Below are 17305 nucleotides of genomic sequence, written 5' to 3' on the forward strand. Positions count from 1 at the left end.
ATATCTTAAACGTGATGTTTAAGATCTTATACCATATGTTATAATTATAATACAACAAAGAACTGTATATATTCTGATAATAGTTTGATTGTATCTAGGTGCCACCTGAGACTGACCCATCGCTCAAAACTGGTGGTGGGAAATAAAATATAATAAAAGCTGTTCTGGTGGACCATATTTCAATAGCATACTTCTCACATAATTTGAGGCTACAGAACAGTGTGCACAACAAATACCTATCGATGTGTCTCCCTGGTTGAGACGGGAAATACTGGGGCTTGGGTAGTAGCTACCCTTGTAATGATATTTTTTCAATGAAGCTGGGCTGACCTTCCTGTACTGATTTTTCTGTTACTCGGCAAACACCATTAGAGGTGAGTTGTGGTTGTTTCGAGCAATCAACAGTCCAGTGTTGCTGCCATCCAATTTTTATACTGAAGATAAACACTGAAATGTAAGTTTCTTTCTTGAGTGTGAGTGCTCTTTCATAATCGGTTACAGTTCAGCTGCAATTCCGAATTTTTGACTGTATTTTATCTTGTAGAGAACTGTGGCATAGTAATATCTTCAGTTGTCCACAACTGCTAAGAACAGTTTTGTTACTCAGACTTAGTGACATCACTTAATCAGTTGGGAGCTCCAATCTTCTTTACCTTATAATTGCTTGTAATGCCTGAAATATGTGGAAGAATAAAAAATTTAAAAGGCCTTGTTCGGTTGCTGATGTTATTCTGAATTGTGTTCCAGTTGACTGACATACTTTTTGTTCAAAACATTCAAAAGAGTGTGTGTGTGTGTGTGTGTGTGTGTGTGTGTGTGTGTGTGTTGAACCTCAGAAAATAGTCTTTTTCAGCCTTTGTTGACAGACATCAAATATGACAGAAAAGAAAGCTACAGAGTCTACTAGTACAGAGACAGGAAGATTTTTAATGAAGATATTTGTGGAATTTCCTTTCACGGATGATTTCCGTCTGTGGTGGCCTCACCTCCATATGATGGCCCTGTTTTAAGATTTCCTCATTGTAACTGCTAGAACCTTTACATGAGAACTTGCAATAACTGCAGCCCAGTTCGAAGTGTCCTCAGCCATGAAACAAATCGTGGTCTTCACCCTGAAGTCTGTCATTGTTCACTCACAATAGGCTAGTGTGGATGATATTGTAATAGTCAATATCTCATGGCATATTTGACAAGCAGTCTTTTGCTTTCGTGACAACAGTGTTTTTGTGCCCATCGAAAATGCAATGTATTTTCCACTGTGCTCCAGGTATCAGCTCTACATTTTAATTGGCTATGTGGCTTTTACACTTAGATTACTAGGAAGCTTGTCTGTTGTTTTATAGCTTTTGTGTAAGTCTCACGTGAATGAATAACCAGTAATAGAGAGGGGGTAGCAAAGACCAATGCACATCTTCTTGAAACACTGGTGCTGCCTCCTGTTGCCTGGAGTTGATACCAGTTAAGGTCAGAAATTTCAGTACCTGTTCTTTTTTACTGTTTGCTTATATTGGATGTAATAACCTGATGTTGTTCTAACAATGTCACAGGACATTTGAAAATTTGTCAAACTTCTTTAGGGCTACTCTTTTGTAGCACATTGTATTAATCTAGTGGCACCACTCGAAAAAGTTCTCTATTGTGAAGATACCCTTCACATCTGTAGCTGTGCATTTTGTATCTGTTGAGCATGTCTCAGTTGCTCTTGAACTACTACTTGACTAGTGTGTCAAAGTAGTCATATACTGCCTATTGTACTTAGCAACTCCACTGAATCCTTCTAGCCATTTAGATGGATCCTCAACAGCCCACTGATTTCTTTCATAGGTGGATATTAGGAGTAACAAGTATATAATTTGGAGACATGATGGTGCCAGTATTCCAAAATATTCTGCATCTCCAGCAACTTGTCCTGTAGTCATCAGACTCATATACCACATTCAATAATGAGGTTGTGATTGGAAGCCAGCACACAGTGCTAAATGTGAGTAATTGCAAGTTTGTAACCCTGAGAACAGAGCTGAATTGTTTAGTAAATGGAGTGTTAAATATATTAGTATAATACAGGCAGTAGTTTTTGCCATCAAAAACCTTCCAGGTTCAATTTAAATCATGTTCACAGCTACACTGCCCTGACCAATTCACGTGCCAGTGCAATATAATTGCTCGACTTATGGTGTGTATAATTGCTACAGAGTATTTTGCAATTATTGATATGCAAATACTGGTGGTATCCCATATTCCATATATCAGATTGTAATTAGTCATTGGTACAATAATATTTCCTGTAACAAAATCTGTAAAATTTCAGTCTTCAGGTTGATATAGTAAAACAGATTTAATATAGATTCCATAGTTGCTCATTTTGGACCTTGCACTGTTTGCATTATATTTAGATCTTATTTCCTGTTCAACTTCGAGCTCTCTCTACAACTTCAAAAAATTAATTCTCAACGTTTTTGAACAAGTTCATTGTTAAAACACTGAATTTATATCTGCAAGAAGTGGTATGTAAATCCCAGTCCAGAAATCCCAATGTCAATTTTCCATGGGTCCCCTAAGTACTCGGAGAGAAACCCAAAATGATTTGCTAAACAAAAGCACGGCAATTTCATCTGCAATCCTTATAGAAATGAATTATTGCTTTATTTTTGATATGCCCACATTGAATCTAATGTTCCAGACAATCTCTTTTTAGTGTTTGTTATTAAACTAAATTGCAATACATTCAAGTAACAATTTTGTGTTGGTTTCTTAAATATACGTTTTGAGCAGACATATATTAGTTTATTTATCAACAGATGATCAGTGTATTCCAGAGACTGCAGAAGAAACACTACAGAAGCTGCTAGAACCATTGGAAGTCACTGATAAATTAAGAACAGCTGTAGTTCAGTTGCAGAAAGATTTGAATGATGTTTGTGGCCGGATGGGAAATCTAGAGCACACTGTCTCAACAATTCGAGTAAGTAGTATTATGTTACACTGCATGCTGTGCAGTATATAGTCAAATAACAACTATAGTAACTAATTAATATTATATGGATATAAAATTAAGCAGATTCATTTCTAGGATTACTCCAGTTAAATGAGATAATTTATCTTAAATGAATATGAAAGAAAACTGAATATGATAAGAATTGGTGAATTCAGATACAGTTTGCTTGTTTAGTTCTTACATTCAGGAGAGACAACTCCCAGGACAGATGATTAAAAAAAATTAAAAATAATCACTCGTAGCTTTTAAACAAAGCATACCTTCTCCAGGGAAGAAAAAGAAAAAGGTTGTTGTGGTGGTGGTGGTGGTGGTGGTGGTGGTGGTGGTGGTGGTGGTGGTGGAAGGAAGGGCACCAGCAGGTTACTCAGGACCCATAGTAAGAGGGACTTATCTTGTACAAGGAGTAAGAGAGACAAAGATAAAGAAAAGTGTTTCAGAGAGAGTTGATGGATAAAAATAGGATTTCACATTGCTCACTAATGCTCTGAGTTCAAAGATGATTGAGGAGAAACAGAATGAGAAGTAAAGATGGACATGGAGGGGGAAAAAAGGGGGGAGGAGGAGGAGGAGAAGAAAATTTGCAAGTTGACAGAAAAATAGAAGTAAAGTATAATAAATAGATTATAAATGGAAGAAAGGCTCACAGGTAGAAAGATAAATAAATTAAATAGGAATAAAATAAACTAAATAAGAAGAAATAGAATAATTACAATGGAGGGAGGGGGGAGTTCAGGCAGGATGACTACACAGCTAACAAGTTGCTTTTTTTTTTCTTCTTTACAGAAGGAAGCCAGTCGCAACATGCCAAGGTGGTGGCCATTTCGTCAAGTTCCTCCAGGATTTGCGGTATTTGTAATTCTGTGGCCCATTGTGTTTCATTTTACAGTGTTATGGCTTCAGAGGAGACGACAGAGGCGTTTGCTCTGATGTGATAAGCAAGTGTTTTGGTGGTATGTATTATATAATCTAGCATTATTGCTTATAAGTCTCAGTATGGGATACCTAGAGATGTGGTTCGGTGGCCACTCTGTGGACCCAATTTTAGAAGGGCCAAGGTTCAATTTCTCATGTAGCCTGCCAGATGTAGATTTTCTGCGGTTTCCTCAAACCATTGAAGGCAAATGCTGGGATGGTTCTGTAAATAAGATACAGCTAATTTCCTTCCACAATCCATCCCCTGTTCTGAGTTTGTGCTCAGTCTCGTAATAACTTCTTTGTTAGCAGGATGTTGAACCCTAATGTTCCTTTCTTCCTCAACATGTTGCAGTTAAATATTATATTATTGTTTGTGTTGATGTTTTGAAACGTGTTGCTCTAAACCCACAAGAGGAACATTGTAGGGTGCATGTTAATGATGTCCATACTATTATGTGTGTCATTGGGTGCATAAAGGACAGCTCATTAGCTTGCAACAAGATTGTAATGCTGTGTAAATTCCAGAAATATGAAAATCTTATAGACTGTGTGTGCAATGCAATGTGTGTTTGGCATTGTAGAAGCAAAATACATTGGAAATGGCAAGCAGTAGGGAAATGTTACTCTTGTTGTCACACCACAGCCCCACTTTTCAGACTCGTGTTTGTTGTCCTAGGTAGTCTCAGATGATGTCACCCCCAACAAGCTTCTGATTATCAGAATCTTTGTCCTAAAATGAGTAATAAATTCAGCAGAATCTCACCTAGTTTTCGGCCCCTTGTACTAATAAGAGATTTTGCCAATCTTACTCTTTGTGGATTTTATATTGCTGCCTTTGCGTTTTTGTTCTCAAAAATGTTGTTATACCTCCTTTGAAAATATCATGCTCCTCCGTAAAGGCAAGGTTGCAGATAAAAATATTGCACCAGCTGCCAACTGTGCCACACATCTAGAACAAGATAACGATATATGTACAGAATCTGCGATTAAATTACCTACTAATGGTGAAGTTGTTACAGATAATCTCAATGCCCACAAGAAGTATGGGCTGCGCAGTGAACTTGGGATGTCATATTAGTCAGCATGTCTGCCACGCTTCGCAAATGTTTGGCTTCATGGGAAATCAATATGTAATTGAAAATGTACCCATTAAAAGTCTTAACTTGTTGTGTGCTATCGAGAGCTTGCATGCCTTTAAACACACAGTCAAGAATTATTAAACTAGTCGGAAATAGTTATTGCATGCCGCCATACATGACTACTGGCTCTTGTAGGACCTTCCGTGTCACATGCTTTCTCATAGGCCTTGAGATAATCTAAATAAATGTTAGGCTGCTTATAGTAAATTCCTATCAGTTGCAACTTGTTCCATAGTGGGTCATGTTTTCCATCACTAGGTTTATATTTATTCTGTCATCATGACGTTCCTAGTTGAACTTTCATATTTTGTTGTGTTTCTCATGTTTCTAACAGTTAATCAATAAGCCATTATTCATCAGCAATATTAGGAAATGATACATTGCTACTCAGCATAAATATGACATGCAGAGCTACAGACAGGCACAACGAAAAGACTGTTACACAGTGAGCTTTCAGCCAAAGCCTTATTCAGAAAAGAAAGCACACGCACGCTATCTGTATGGTGTCATGCACTGATAGCTTGTCATCTGCAAACCAGACAGTGTAAATGTGAATTTTATGAGTGAGTTAACCCATCCCTCATTTTTTTATTTTTTGTTCCCCCCCCCCCCCCCCCCCCCCCCCCCAATGTGGTTTTGGTGTGGTAACATTTTTTTGTGTATATATTTGTTACTACTCACATTTTTTGTGACTGATCCTTTTGTGTATTTTTGGTTTTGCAATTGCCTTTTCACTATGCAGTAAAGTGCCATTAATGTTTTAAATAATGTGCCTTTACACAATGTTTGTTTGGGGTATAAGCTGTGGCTGGATTTCAGTGTTTTTAAGTCTTTTGCTATTGTAGTTGGATAATGATTATGGGCTATTAGGTGGTCAGCAAATGTGCTATGGGTGCTGTTATTTTTTAGGGCTCTGAGGTGTTCTGAATATCTTGTTTTATAAAGTTCCTGCATGTTTATCCTGTGTATACTGACTGAAAAGTGTTGCATGTGAGTTCATATATTCCTGATCAATTGAATTCAACTATGGGTGTCTCCCATGTCCTGAGTTCACAGAAAAGGCATCAAAATCTGCTAAAAGAGCTTACACACACACACACACACACACACACACACACACACACACACACACACACACACACACACAGATATATATATATAAAACTAAACAAAATTAAAGTTCCCATTTTTCGAAGTGAAAAGGTGATCAAAACTGAAACAATGCCAAGTACACAACTAAATGTGAGCAATAACAAATATATGCATAAAACATGTTGCCAAACCAAAATAATATTTTTTTAAAAATCAAGGATAGTTTAACTCGCTAATTAAATTCACATTTACATTGTCTGGCTTGCAGATGACAACCTATCAATGCAGGACTTCATACAGATGATCCTGCAAAACCATATAATGTAAAATCAAGGTAAGAACAAAAACTGTCATTAGGTCTCATTTTCTTAGATCAGTTATAACCTAAAATACACTCCTGGAACTAGAAAAAAGAACACATTGACACCGGTGTGTCAGACCCACCATACTTGCTCCGGACACTGCGAGAGGGCTGTACAAGCAATGATCACACGCACGGCACAGCGGACACACCAGGAACCGCCGTGTTGGCCGTCGAATGGCGCTAGCTGCGCAGCATTTGTGCACCGCCGCCGTCAGTGTCAGCCAGTTTGCCGTGGCATACGGAGCTCCATCGCATTCTTTAACACTGGTAGCATGCCGCGACAGCGTGGACGTGAACCGTATGTGCAGTTGACGGACTTTGAGCGAGGGATAGTGGGCATGCGGGAGGCCGGGTGGACGTACCGCCGAATTGCTCAACACGTGGGGCGTGAGGTCTCCACAGTACATCGATGTTGTCACCAGTGGTCGGCGGAAGGTGCACGTGCCCGTCGACCTGGGACCGGACCGCAGCGACGCACGGATGCACACCAAGACCGTAGGATCCTACACAGTGCCGTAGGGGACCGCACCGCCACTTCCCAGCAAATTAGGGACACTGTTGCTCCTGGGGTATCGGCGAGGACCATTCGCAACCCGTCTCCATGAAGCTGGGCTACGGTCTCGCACACCGTTAGGCCGTCTTCCTCTCACGCCCCAACTTCGTGCAGCCCGCCTCCAGTGGTGTCACGACAGGCATGAATGGAGGGACGAATGGAGATGTCGTCTTCAGCGATGTGAGTTGCTTCTGCCTTGGTGCCAATGATGGTCGTATGCGTGTTTGGCGCGTGCAGGTGAGCGCCACAATCAGGACTGCATATGACCGAGGCACACACGGCCAACACCCGGCATCATGGTGTGGGGAGCGATCTCCTACACTGGCCGTACACCTCTGGTGATCGTCGAGGGGACACTGAATAGTGCACGGTATATCCAGACCGTCATCGAACCCATCATTCTACCATTCCTAGACTGGCAAGGGAACTTGCTGTTCCAACAGGACAATGCACGTCGCATGTATCCCGTGCCACCCAACGTGCTCTAGAAGGTGTAAGTCAACTACCCTGGCCAGCAAGATCTCCTGATCTGTCCCCCATTGAGCATGTTTGGGACTGGATGAAACGTCGTCTCACGCGGTCTGCACGTCTAGTACGAACGCTGGTCCAACTGAGGCGCCAGGTGGAAATGGCATGGCAAGCCGTTCCACAGGACTACATCCAACATCTCTACGATCGTCTCCATGGGAGAATAGCAGCCTGCATTGCTGCGAAAGGTGGATATACACTGTACTAGTGCCGACATTGTGCATACTCTGTTGCTTGTGTCGATGTGCCTGTGGTTGTGTCAGTGTGATCATGTGATGTATCTGACCCCAGGAATGTGTCAATAAAGTTTCCCCTTCCTGGGACAATGAATTCACGGTGTTCTTATTTCAATTTCCAGGAGTGTATATTCACTTTTGCAGTTGTCCAATAAACAAAACCCATTGATGATGGCACAGAGGTGCTGAATTGTTTTTGGGTAGCAAGGAAAAACATTTTTTTGCATAAAAGGCGGAACTTATAGCCAACAATTTTAACTGGAAACATGAAAAAAATACAGGAGCCGCAAACCCAAAAGATGGTTATGTCACCACTACCTCTGTCAGCTCAAACCGCAGAATGCGTTCCGACATTTTGACATTCCAGTCAGAGCTGCCAGAGATAGTGCTCTCGTATCTACAACTTGTAGATGTACTTAATTTAGTGATCTCGCATAATTCTCTTTTAACAATAAAATTTACAAGCAGGTCCAAGGACTATCAATGGGAAGCCCTCTGTGGCCTATTAGCTGAAATATTTATCAACCATATAGAAAATAAAATTCCAACACTAAATGCTAACATCGCAAACAAAGTTAAATTCTATAAGAGATATGTAGATGACAACCTCATTCTATTTGATGGCACAGAGGATGAAGTGACAAACCTTTTTAACAAATTGAATAGCCTACATAAAAATATTCAATTCGGCCTTGAACAGGAAGGAAACAACACCATACCTTTTCTTGACATAAAAATATCAAAACAGAACCAAAAGTTAGCTTTCAATATTTACAGGAAACCTACTGGCACTGCCACCACTATATCAAACTCCTCTACTCATCCACCCCCACAAAAAAGCTGCTTATACCTCAGTGCTGTACAGAGTACACAAATTTCCACTTCAACATACAGAACTCCAACAATAAATAGAAACCATAACATATACTGCAATAAACAATGGATATGATCCTTCTCTAATTAATACCATGTCGCAACAGATAAAAAATAAACTGAACAAACATCAAACTACACTCACAACTGACAAATCCCCAGCAGTCAAATATGTAAAAATGCCATATCTTGGAATAGTATCTGACAAATTAGCAAGACTATTCAAAAACACAGAAGTAAAAATAAGCTTCAGCACCAACAACCACCTATGTAGGAAGCTTATTCACAATATAAAATCACCAGATACAAGTCTTGATGCATCTGGCATTTACAAAATTACCTGCAGCCAATGTAATAAATATTAATTCAGCCAAATAGGCAGAAATTTCAGAAGCCAATTCAAAGAACATTTAGACTGCTACAAGCTTGATAAATGTAACAAATCAGCAGTAGCACACATTAAAGACACAGAACACCTTTTAAAAATCGAATACAACCTTGAAATTTTACACAAAATAGGAAAAAGTAAAACAATGGATATCATGGAAGAAATGGAAATTTTCATACATAATACAAAGCATGGAGATAACATTCTTAATGAAATAACCAAATTCAAAACCTCAAAATTCTTAAACAGTCTTAAGCCAGCTCTAACTCAATATATTCAAGATCTGTCAATGTGAATAATTGACTACAAATCTCTCAGTACCAAGAATATCGATACAAAACCTCAATAATCAATACAGACTTGCATGCTACAGTCCGCCATCTTGTGTTGTGCGCATAATGTTGCAGCAATTTGTGCCGTGAATTAAGTTGCCAATCAGTGACAAAATACAGTGTGCAATAGTGTAATGTCAATTAACAGCTCCACCATTACACCAGTGATGCAAGTGAAGCAGCAAGACAATGAAATCGTAAGTGATCAACTGTCATATAAAAACCTTTCACACTATTGTCATAACACATAACTGGCACAAACCTCTCTGCATCCTATACAGGCTGTGATATCGTACATAGTCAACCACAAGGAAGAAAACAAGCAGAAGAGAAGATATCACTGATTTAGATTTCTAGCCCGATCCCCCCCCCCACCCCCCCCCCCTCCACACACACACACACACACACACACACACACACACACACACACACACACACACACACACACACACACCAGCTGCTACAATAACAAACAGTGGACAACAAGTAGTTCTAGATTAGTTTAAAACTTTATTTTAAGTAACATTTCTCTGTATGTAACATTTCTCTGAAGGTGAACAGAACATGTTGGAAATGTATTGTATTATGTTGGCTTAAACATAAAATAAAAAAGTGACTGGTAGCAGAAACTAGAAATAAATAATCATACCACACAGTCACGATTCACAATTATAGCCATTATGACTGAAAGTAACAAAATGATTAGGTTTGAAGCTTATTTCCTGTGGTACTATATATTGTGCAGCACAAAACAGGAAAATGTGAGCAATTAGCTCAGCTAATGTTAAAATTCTATACTACTGCCACAGAAAGTGGGAGCTAATTTTTGTTTTGATAGATCATCAGTCATGGCTGAAAATTTGCTCTAGGAAAATTTCTTGTTCTGTAAACTTCTGCAACACTTGTACTTTTTTTCCTGCTTTGTTCTATTTTATTTGTACAGTGGTGTTGTCTTTTCATTGCCTCGCCATCCTTTCATTATTTTTGTCTCCTACTCTCTTCCTTTCCTCGTATGCCTGTCAACATCTGTAGTGTATGTTGTGTCCACTTCTTGGGTCCTCAGCTTCACCCATCCTCCTATTTCTCTCCAACTTACTCTCACCTGCTTGTGATAAAAGAAACAAAAGATAACACATGCTTACTACTCTCCCATCTACTGCATTTGCAAATTTATGCCAACTTTTTGTTACTATGATGCCTGTGTTCCCCTCTAATAGTGCTCAATATTTTTTTTACAAATTACTATGTCACTTCTTGTGAAACCAGCAGTATTTTCCACCATTTTAATCACCATTATTGGAATCTCACTATTTTTAATTGTTTACGTTGACTCAAGACATCTCTTTGACTGTCTATAATGTTACTTTTTATGGTGACAGATAACCTGTTACCTCTGTTCTTGTATTTCATGTCTGTGCAGTGGTACTGAATTAATACACAACTGTACAGTTCATATCTGTGGCTTGTACATTTCATTATTGATACTCCCTCCTCTCCTTTCCACTTCCTCTCCCTTTTCCTTTATGCACAATCTTTATTTTGGCTGAGATTCAGTCTTATCTGGTGCCTTCACCCCCTTTCTTTTTAATGCTGAAAAGCTGTTTGACAGTATCAATAAAAGAATATTTAACAAAGTTTTACATACTTTTTGGTGAATGCAGGCTTTGTGTTTGTACTGTAATGCAATTCCACACAAAATGGTAAATATAGTTCCTAGAAATATCATACAAAATAATTTTTTTTTTCATTGCAGGTAGCAGTTGTGTCTCCTTGCCTGGACAGTCTGTGTAGTGTCAGCATTCAGGATGGACAAAGTCTTAAAAGGCTACAGATACGAAACTATCTCCACTGCCACAGCACACTGGTATCTGCTGTGTAGGGAAAAAACCTGCAGGCAAAGTGTATTTGTGATAGAATATTCTGTTACATGAACATAATCAACTATTGCTATTCCTTCTCCATATCCTGCCCCCCACTGCCCCTACCCCATATCTCTCTCTCTCTCTCTCTCTCTCTCTCTCTCTCTCTCTCTCTCTCTCTCTCTCTCTGTAGTAAGCAGATACCAGTTTAAGCATGACACCTACCTATGTATTTTGATTTGGTACCAAAATGGTTCTTGTATTTCTTAGTAACAATGTTTGTTGTTTGTATGAGGAGATGAGGATAAGTGTCTGAAGGTCATTTGGGGGTAAAAAGTAGTTGAACATGGCTTGGGTGGATGTAAGTGTAAAGTAAATTGCACCACCTATACAATGGTCACAGAATATTGCTGACTTCCTTCATTAGCTTTTATTCTGCTACGTTCTGTTCATGTTGTCAAAGCTATATTATTTCTTATGTGTTCTAAAATAGAACTGCAATGTTTTCTTGTGCACAAGAGTTGTTCTCTTTAATAATATTTTCCACTTGTGTTGTACACTGTTGAGTTCATGGAGGCTGCAATATAATAACCATTTAGAAAACAAAACAAAATTAAAATAACTTCTTTGTATCATACATTATATGTGGAAATTATAGGTGACTGGTATGGAAGAGGGCTTTCTGGAAGATTATTTTCTCAGTACAATAAAAAATAATCAAAAGGTGAAATGGTGTTTACATGTTGCTGAAATTGGAATATCAGCCTCATTTATTTTGCAGTGTGTTTTACTGACTTTAATTAGTCTTAAGGTGTCCAGTATTGAGACTGCTAGTCTTTGAGTTATTACTTAGTGTTGATTCCTTGGCTATTGAGAAGGGAACACCAAGAAGAAGGGTATACGATGAACTGATTTGCCAATGTGAATGTGATGTTGAAAAGTAATGTCTGACTTTGTATTTTAAAAATTATATTTTGTATTCCTACTTTAAATTACATGGAATTATAGTAGTACAAATATTTTAAATAAAAGTTTTAATGTGACTAGTTCAAAAGACTATTATTAGTAATAAGAAACAGCCATGAACAGGCTGAAAAAGTGACTGAAACACAACATCACCTTAAAGTCTCAATTGGTATTCTTGGCATGGCCAAGAATTGAATGTTAATTCATTCTTGTATTTTTTTTCTGAAAAATATCTGTAATGTGATAAGTGTTGCTCTAGACCAAACATAATTACTTTTGAAATGAACTGCAGAAAAAATTTAGTGAAGTAATAATATTATTATTTACAAGACAAGCACTTTTCATGAAGTGAGCCAGTTTGAATTGCAAAACAAAGAATTTTGTTATCTGCAGTGTTGTTAAAAATACTGCAGATCATTTCAGTCTTCCACTATTTTTTGTTATATTTTCATTGAGTTTAAATTTTTCAAATAACAAAATAAAATGTATTGACAAATATGACATGTACCATTTTACTGTCTCATGGTATTCTGCATATGAACCTCAATCTCCTTTCTCTGCCTAACTGTGAAAACTGCTAAAAAAAATTTAAAAAACCTAATTTTGTACCACCCTACCACCCTTGTGCTTTGTATAATTTCTGTTTCTTGATTAAAAACCTCTTTCTCAATTCTCTTTTTAGCATAGAAAAATCACTGCATACAGGCACCTGTGTGAGTTGAAAGGAAAACTGCATTTTAATAGAACAACCATGAATGGGACAATGCAGTTTGTGTACACTATACACTGTTAAATTGTTGAAGCTTTTGTGCCACTTGTTGCTGTATTGCCTGTTAGTTTTTATCTCGGGACATTTTGCCAACATTTGTTTAAAGATTTTTCTGATGTTTCACTATCATAAGTGACTGTCATTGTAAAAGATTCACCCTTCATTACTAGTTGTGGACTGGAGTTGAGCCCACAGCCCAGAGGTTACAGATCCTCACAGTGCCAATGTCTGAGGACCTTTCCCTGGTCATTACCACTGTGGTTCTTCCCCTGATGCCAGTAATGCATCACTTGGTACTCATTTGAAAGAGCACTCTGGTTACATTGGAGCGCTGTAGACGGTGTAGAAGTGATATCAAGCAGTGATGTGACCCTTCATACTGACGTAAATCATGGCTGTGATATGGTGTGTTTGTGTCAGATAGTTGGTTGTGTGACCCAACAAGTCACAATTTTAGCTATTTTAAAATGATTCACTGCTGCCCCAATGTGGCATTTAACCTGTAGTATTTTGAGGTTGTAGTTCAGACTGGGGTGGTTCTGTAATGTTTGTTTTGCGGGTACAGAAGGTACCATAATAAGCATATGCAAAAAACACACACACACACACACACACACACACACACACACACACACACACACACACACACACACACACACACACACACAACTAGAGCCACCATACAGCCAAAGATGTCTGACCCATGATGACATGACACAACTGCAAGGGTACAGTAGACATCCAACTTACGCAGACTGAGATCACTCTTTATAGACTCTAAAAGGACCCTAATCAGAGATCAAAACACACTTTACACTGTGTTTCCACAGAATATGACAGATCGTGTTGGAAAAACCACCTGTGTAAGGCAACCCATAGTCTTAGGTGCCACCTCATTATCATCACAACCACATACCCATTCATGGTTGGTCTGTAGTGCAGCACATGTCTGATCGGTCTTTTTCTATAAGCTGACAAAATGTGACTTCAAGGTGGGCTATTTCAGCTGACAGACTTTCAAGGTCTGAGATGATATGAGCTATATAAACCAAGGTACAAGGTACCTCTTCACGTTAAGTCTGGTGGTGACAACTATCAGCCTGAAGATACTAATCAGTGTGAGTTGCCTACATATAAACAGCATCAAGGAAAGGAAGTCCGCCATCCTTCTGCATCTCCATAGTGAAGCAAAAGTACAGGTGGAGTGAATTCAGATGTTCTAAAATGCTGTTTAAATTCTCACATGCATGAAATCAAACAATAAACGTATCATCTACATATCTAAAAATAGTATGCAGGTTTCAATGCTGCCAACTCGAGGTTATTCTTCAAAATTTTCCGTAAACAGGTTGCCAATAATAGGGCTTCCCATCGCAACTCCATCTGACTGCTGCTCATGGAACTGGTCATTGAACAAAAAATAAGTGGAGGTCAACACATGTCAAAAAAGATTAGTTAATTCAACACCAAACCTAACCTGAATTAACTGTAACTGATCAAACAGAGACACTTGAGAGAAGAGAGAACCAAATGAAAATTTACTAAAATATTGGTGTCATTGAAATGCAGTCCTCTAATCAGCATAACAGAATCTGCCAAGTTCTTAATGTGGTGCTCACACTAGCCTAGTAGGGGCCTTTATAGATTAGCAAGGTGTTTCACTACACAGTCTATCAGACCATCAATATTATTGACAAGGTGCAAGAGCAACTCCTCCCTACTGGATCTTTGGCCATATAACATAGGGCATAGCACTACAAAAGTAAAGGCTCTTGATATACTCTTGCAACAAGGAACATTTCTTCACGAGGCTTTTAGTCTTCCTCTCTACTCTATTTGTCAGCTCAGCACTGAGTCGGTGATACAATGGATCAGACCGTAACAACTGCCGCTCTTTAACATAACCATGCTTGTCCCACATAACTGTAGCATTGCCCTTTCCATGGATAAGATAACAATATCAGACTCCACTGAATCTTTTGAACATAATCCTGTTTATATATCACACAGGGTGGATACTGGACTTCTGAACAGTGGGTGGAATTACGACAATCAACATCCTACCATATGATGACTCTTCAGAATCTAATCAGTGAGTGGCTTCAGCTGGATATAGCATACTCCAAGAAATGCACTGACTCATTTCCTTGCCAAACTGAAGCCATAATCAAGGGTAGAGTCAATGATACACAGCCTTAGAGTGATGTCTCGTGGGGGGCGGGGCGGGGTGGGCGGGGGTGGGGTGCGGGGTGCATGCGTGCTCTTGTGTTAATTAATGAATGATAAATCAGAACTTTCTATAATAATCAATATAGAGTGGACAGAAGTTAATACACACTGCAACTATTCATGTCAACTTATGAAATTGTCTGTTTTGGGATAATGATTGAGTAATCTGACATTTATGGAGAAAAGTTATTTCCTCTTACATTAATGGAATTCCTATTTGCTGGGGGTGAAATCAGAAGTGAAGGAACATCTTTTTTTTTCACCAAGTATAATTGAGAAAATAGAAAATTTAATATGACTAAAAAGTTCAGTTTTAGATCAGAGTGAGGTTTATATCTGTTGAGAGGGTTATTTCAGTGGTTGAACTGCTACTTATAATGGGTGTGAGGTGTCATGTTGATGTGTTTCCTACCAATAGATGGTGCACTTAGGCAGGTCTCCACATGACCCACATTTAAATTTTGTGATTTTACTGTTTTCTCTCCATTTACAGCTCTCACATCAAATGAAAACAAAATAGATTTCTGTGGCTGGAAGCTATCAAGTGAATTAAAATACACTCACATAATTACAGAAAACTAAAATATGTTATTAGTTTCAGTTTTCTGATTTTATTTTAGTTCCATGTTATTGGCAATCAAACATTAATCGCTTTACATAACAATGAAGTTATTTTTGTTGGCTTGCTAAAGAAATTTGGCGTTTATTAATCTTTTCTGCAGAGACAGTCAATTGATTTGAAACAGTTTCATTCCACACTATTGGCTAGTCTCAACTGTTCACTGAATTTCAAGAGCACATTTTCATTTTCTGGCATATGTGACATTATGCCATAATAAAGAACCAGACATGAGATATACAAAACCGGTACTGGCAACTGGTCAATACTAGGTGAGGACTTGTTTCATTGTGAATCTGGACATAGGTATGTGCACTTTAAATGGAATTTGGTATGGTTTATTAAATTCTGATGTTCATGGAGTTTTCTCTGATGTCTTGCTTGTTTTATGACATAATGTAAGACCTCTTCACACTATACAGGGTGTTACAAAAAGGTACGGCCAAACTTTCAGGAAACATTCCTCACACACAAATAAAGAAAAGATGTTATGTGGACATGTGTCTGGAAAAGCCTAATTTCCATGTTAGAGCTCATTTTAGTTTCATCAGTATGTACTGTACTTCCTCGATTCACCGCCAGTTGGCCCAATTGAAGGAAGGTAATGTTGACTTCGGTGCTTCTGTTGACATGTGACTCATTGCTCTACAGTAGTAGCATCAAGAACATCAGTACGTAGCATCAACAGGTTTGTGTTCATCACGAACGTGGTTTTGCAGTCAGTGTAATGTTTACAAATGTGGAGTTGGCATATGCTCATTTGATGTATGGATTAACACGGGGCAATATCTGTGGCACAGTACATTTGTATCGAGACAGATTTCCAGAACGAAGGTGTCCCGACAGGAAGACATTCGAAGCAATTGATCGGCGTCTTAGGGAGCACGGAACATTCCAGCCTATGACTCGCGATCTGGGGAAGACCTAGAACGACGAGGACACCTGCAATGGACGAGGCAATTCTTCATGCAGTTGACGATAACCCTAATGTCAGCGTCAGAGAAGTTGCTGCTGTACAAGGTAACGTTGACCACGTCACTGTATGGAGAGTGCTACGGGAGAACCAGTTGTTTCCATACCATGTACAGTGTGTGCAGGCACTATCAGCAGCTGATTGGCCTCCACGGGTACACTTCTGCGAATGGTTCATCCAACAATGTGTCAATCCTCATTTCAGTGCATATGTTCTCTTCATGGATGAGGCTTCATTCCACCGTGATCAAATTGTAAATTTTCACAATCAATGTGTGTGGGCTGATGAGAATCTGCACGCAGTTGTGCAATCACGTCATCAAGACAGATTTGCTGTGAACGTTTGGGCAGGCATTGTTGTTGATGTCTTGATTGGGCCCCATGTTCTGCCATTTACGCTCAATGTAGCACGTTATCATGGTTTCATACGGGATACTCTACCTGTGCTGCTAGAACATGTGCTTTTACAAGTACGA

The 17305-nt window shown here is 38.8% G+C and overlaps 1 protein-coding gene across 2 annotated transcripts in view; it reads left to right on the forward strand.

Moving 5' to 3' along the window:
* LOC126298011 (acyl-CoA-binding domain-containing protein 5) overlaps positions 1–12738 on the forward strand; it is a 137796-nt gene extending 125058 nt beyond the window's left edge. For both annotated transcript variants that reach the window (XM_049989331.1, XM_049989330.1), the window contains 3 exons: positions 2799–2962; positions 3779–3945; positions 11169–12738. In XM_049989331.1, the coding sequence (XP_049845288.1) occupies positions 2799–2962; positions 3779–3922 (308 nt within the window). In that variant the 3' untranslated portion in view covers positions 3923–3945; positions 11169–12738. The remainder of the gene's footprint in view (positions 1–2798; positions 2963–3778; positions 3946–11168) is intronic.
* The last annotated feature ends 4567 nt before the right edge of the window (positions 12739–17305 follow it).

Source organism: Schistocerca gregaria, chromosome X, assembly GCF_023897955.1.
Source record: "Schistocerca gregaria isolate iqSchGreg1 chromosome X, iqSchGreg1.2, whole genome shotgun sequence".
Lineage (NCBI taxonomy): Eukaryota > Metazoa > Arthropoda > Insecta > Orthoptera > Acrididae > Schistocerca > Schistocerca gregaria.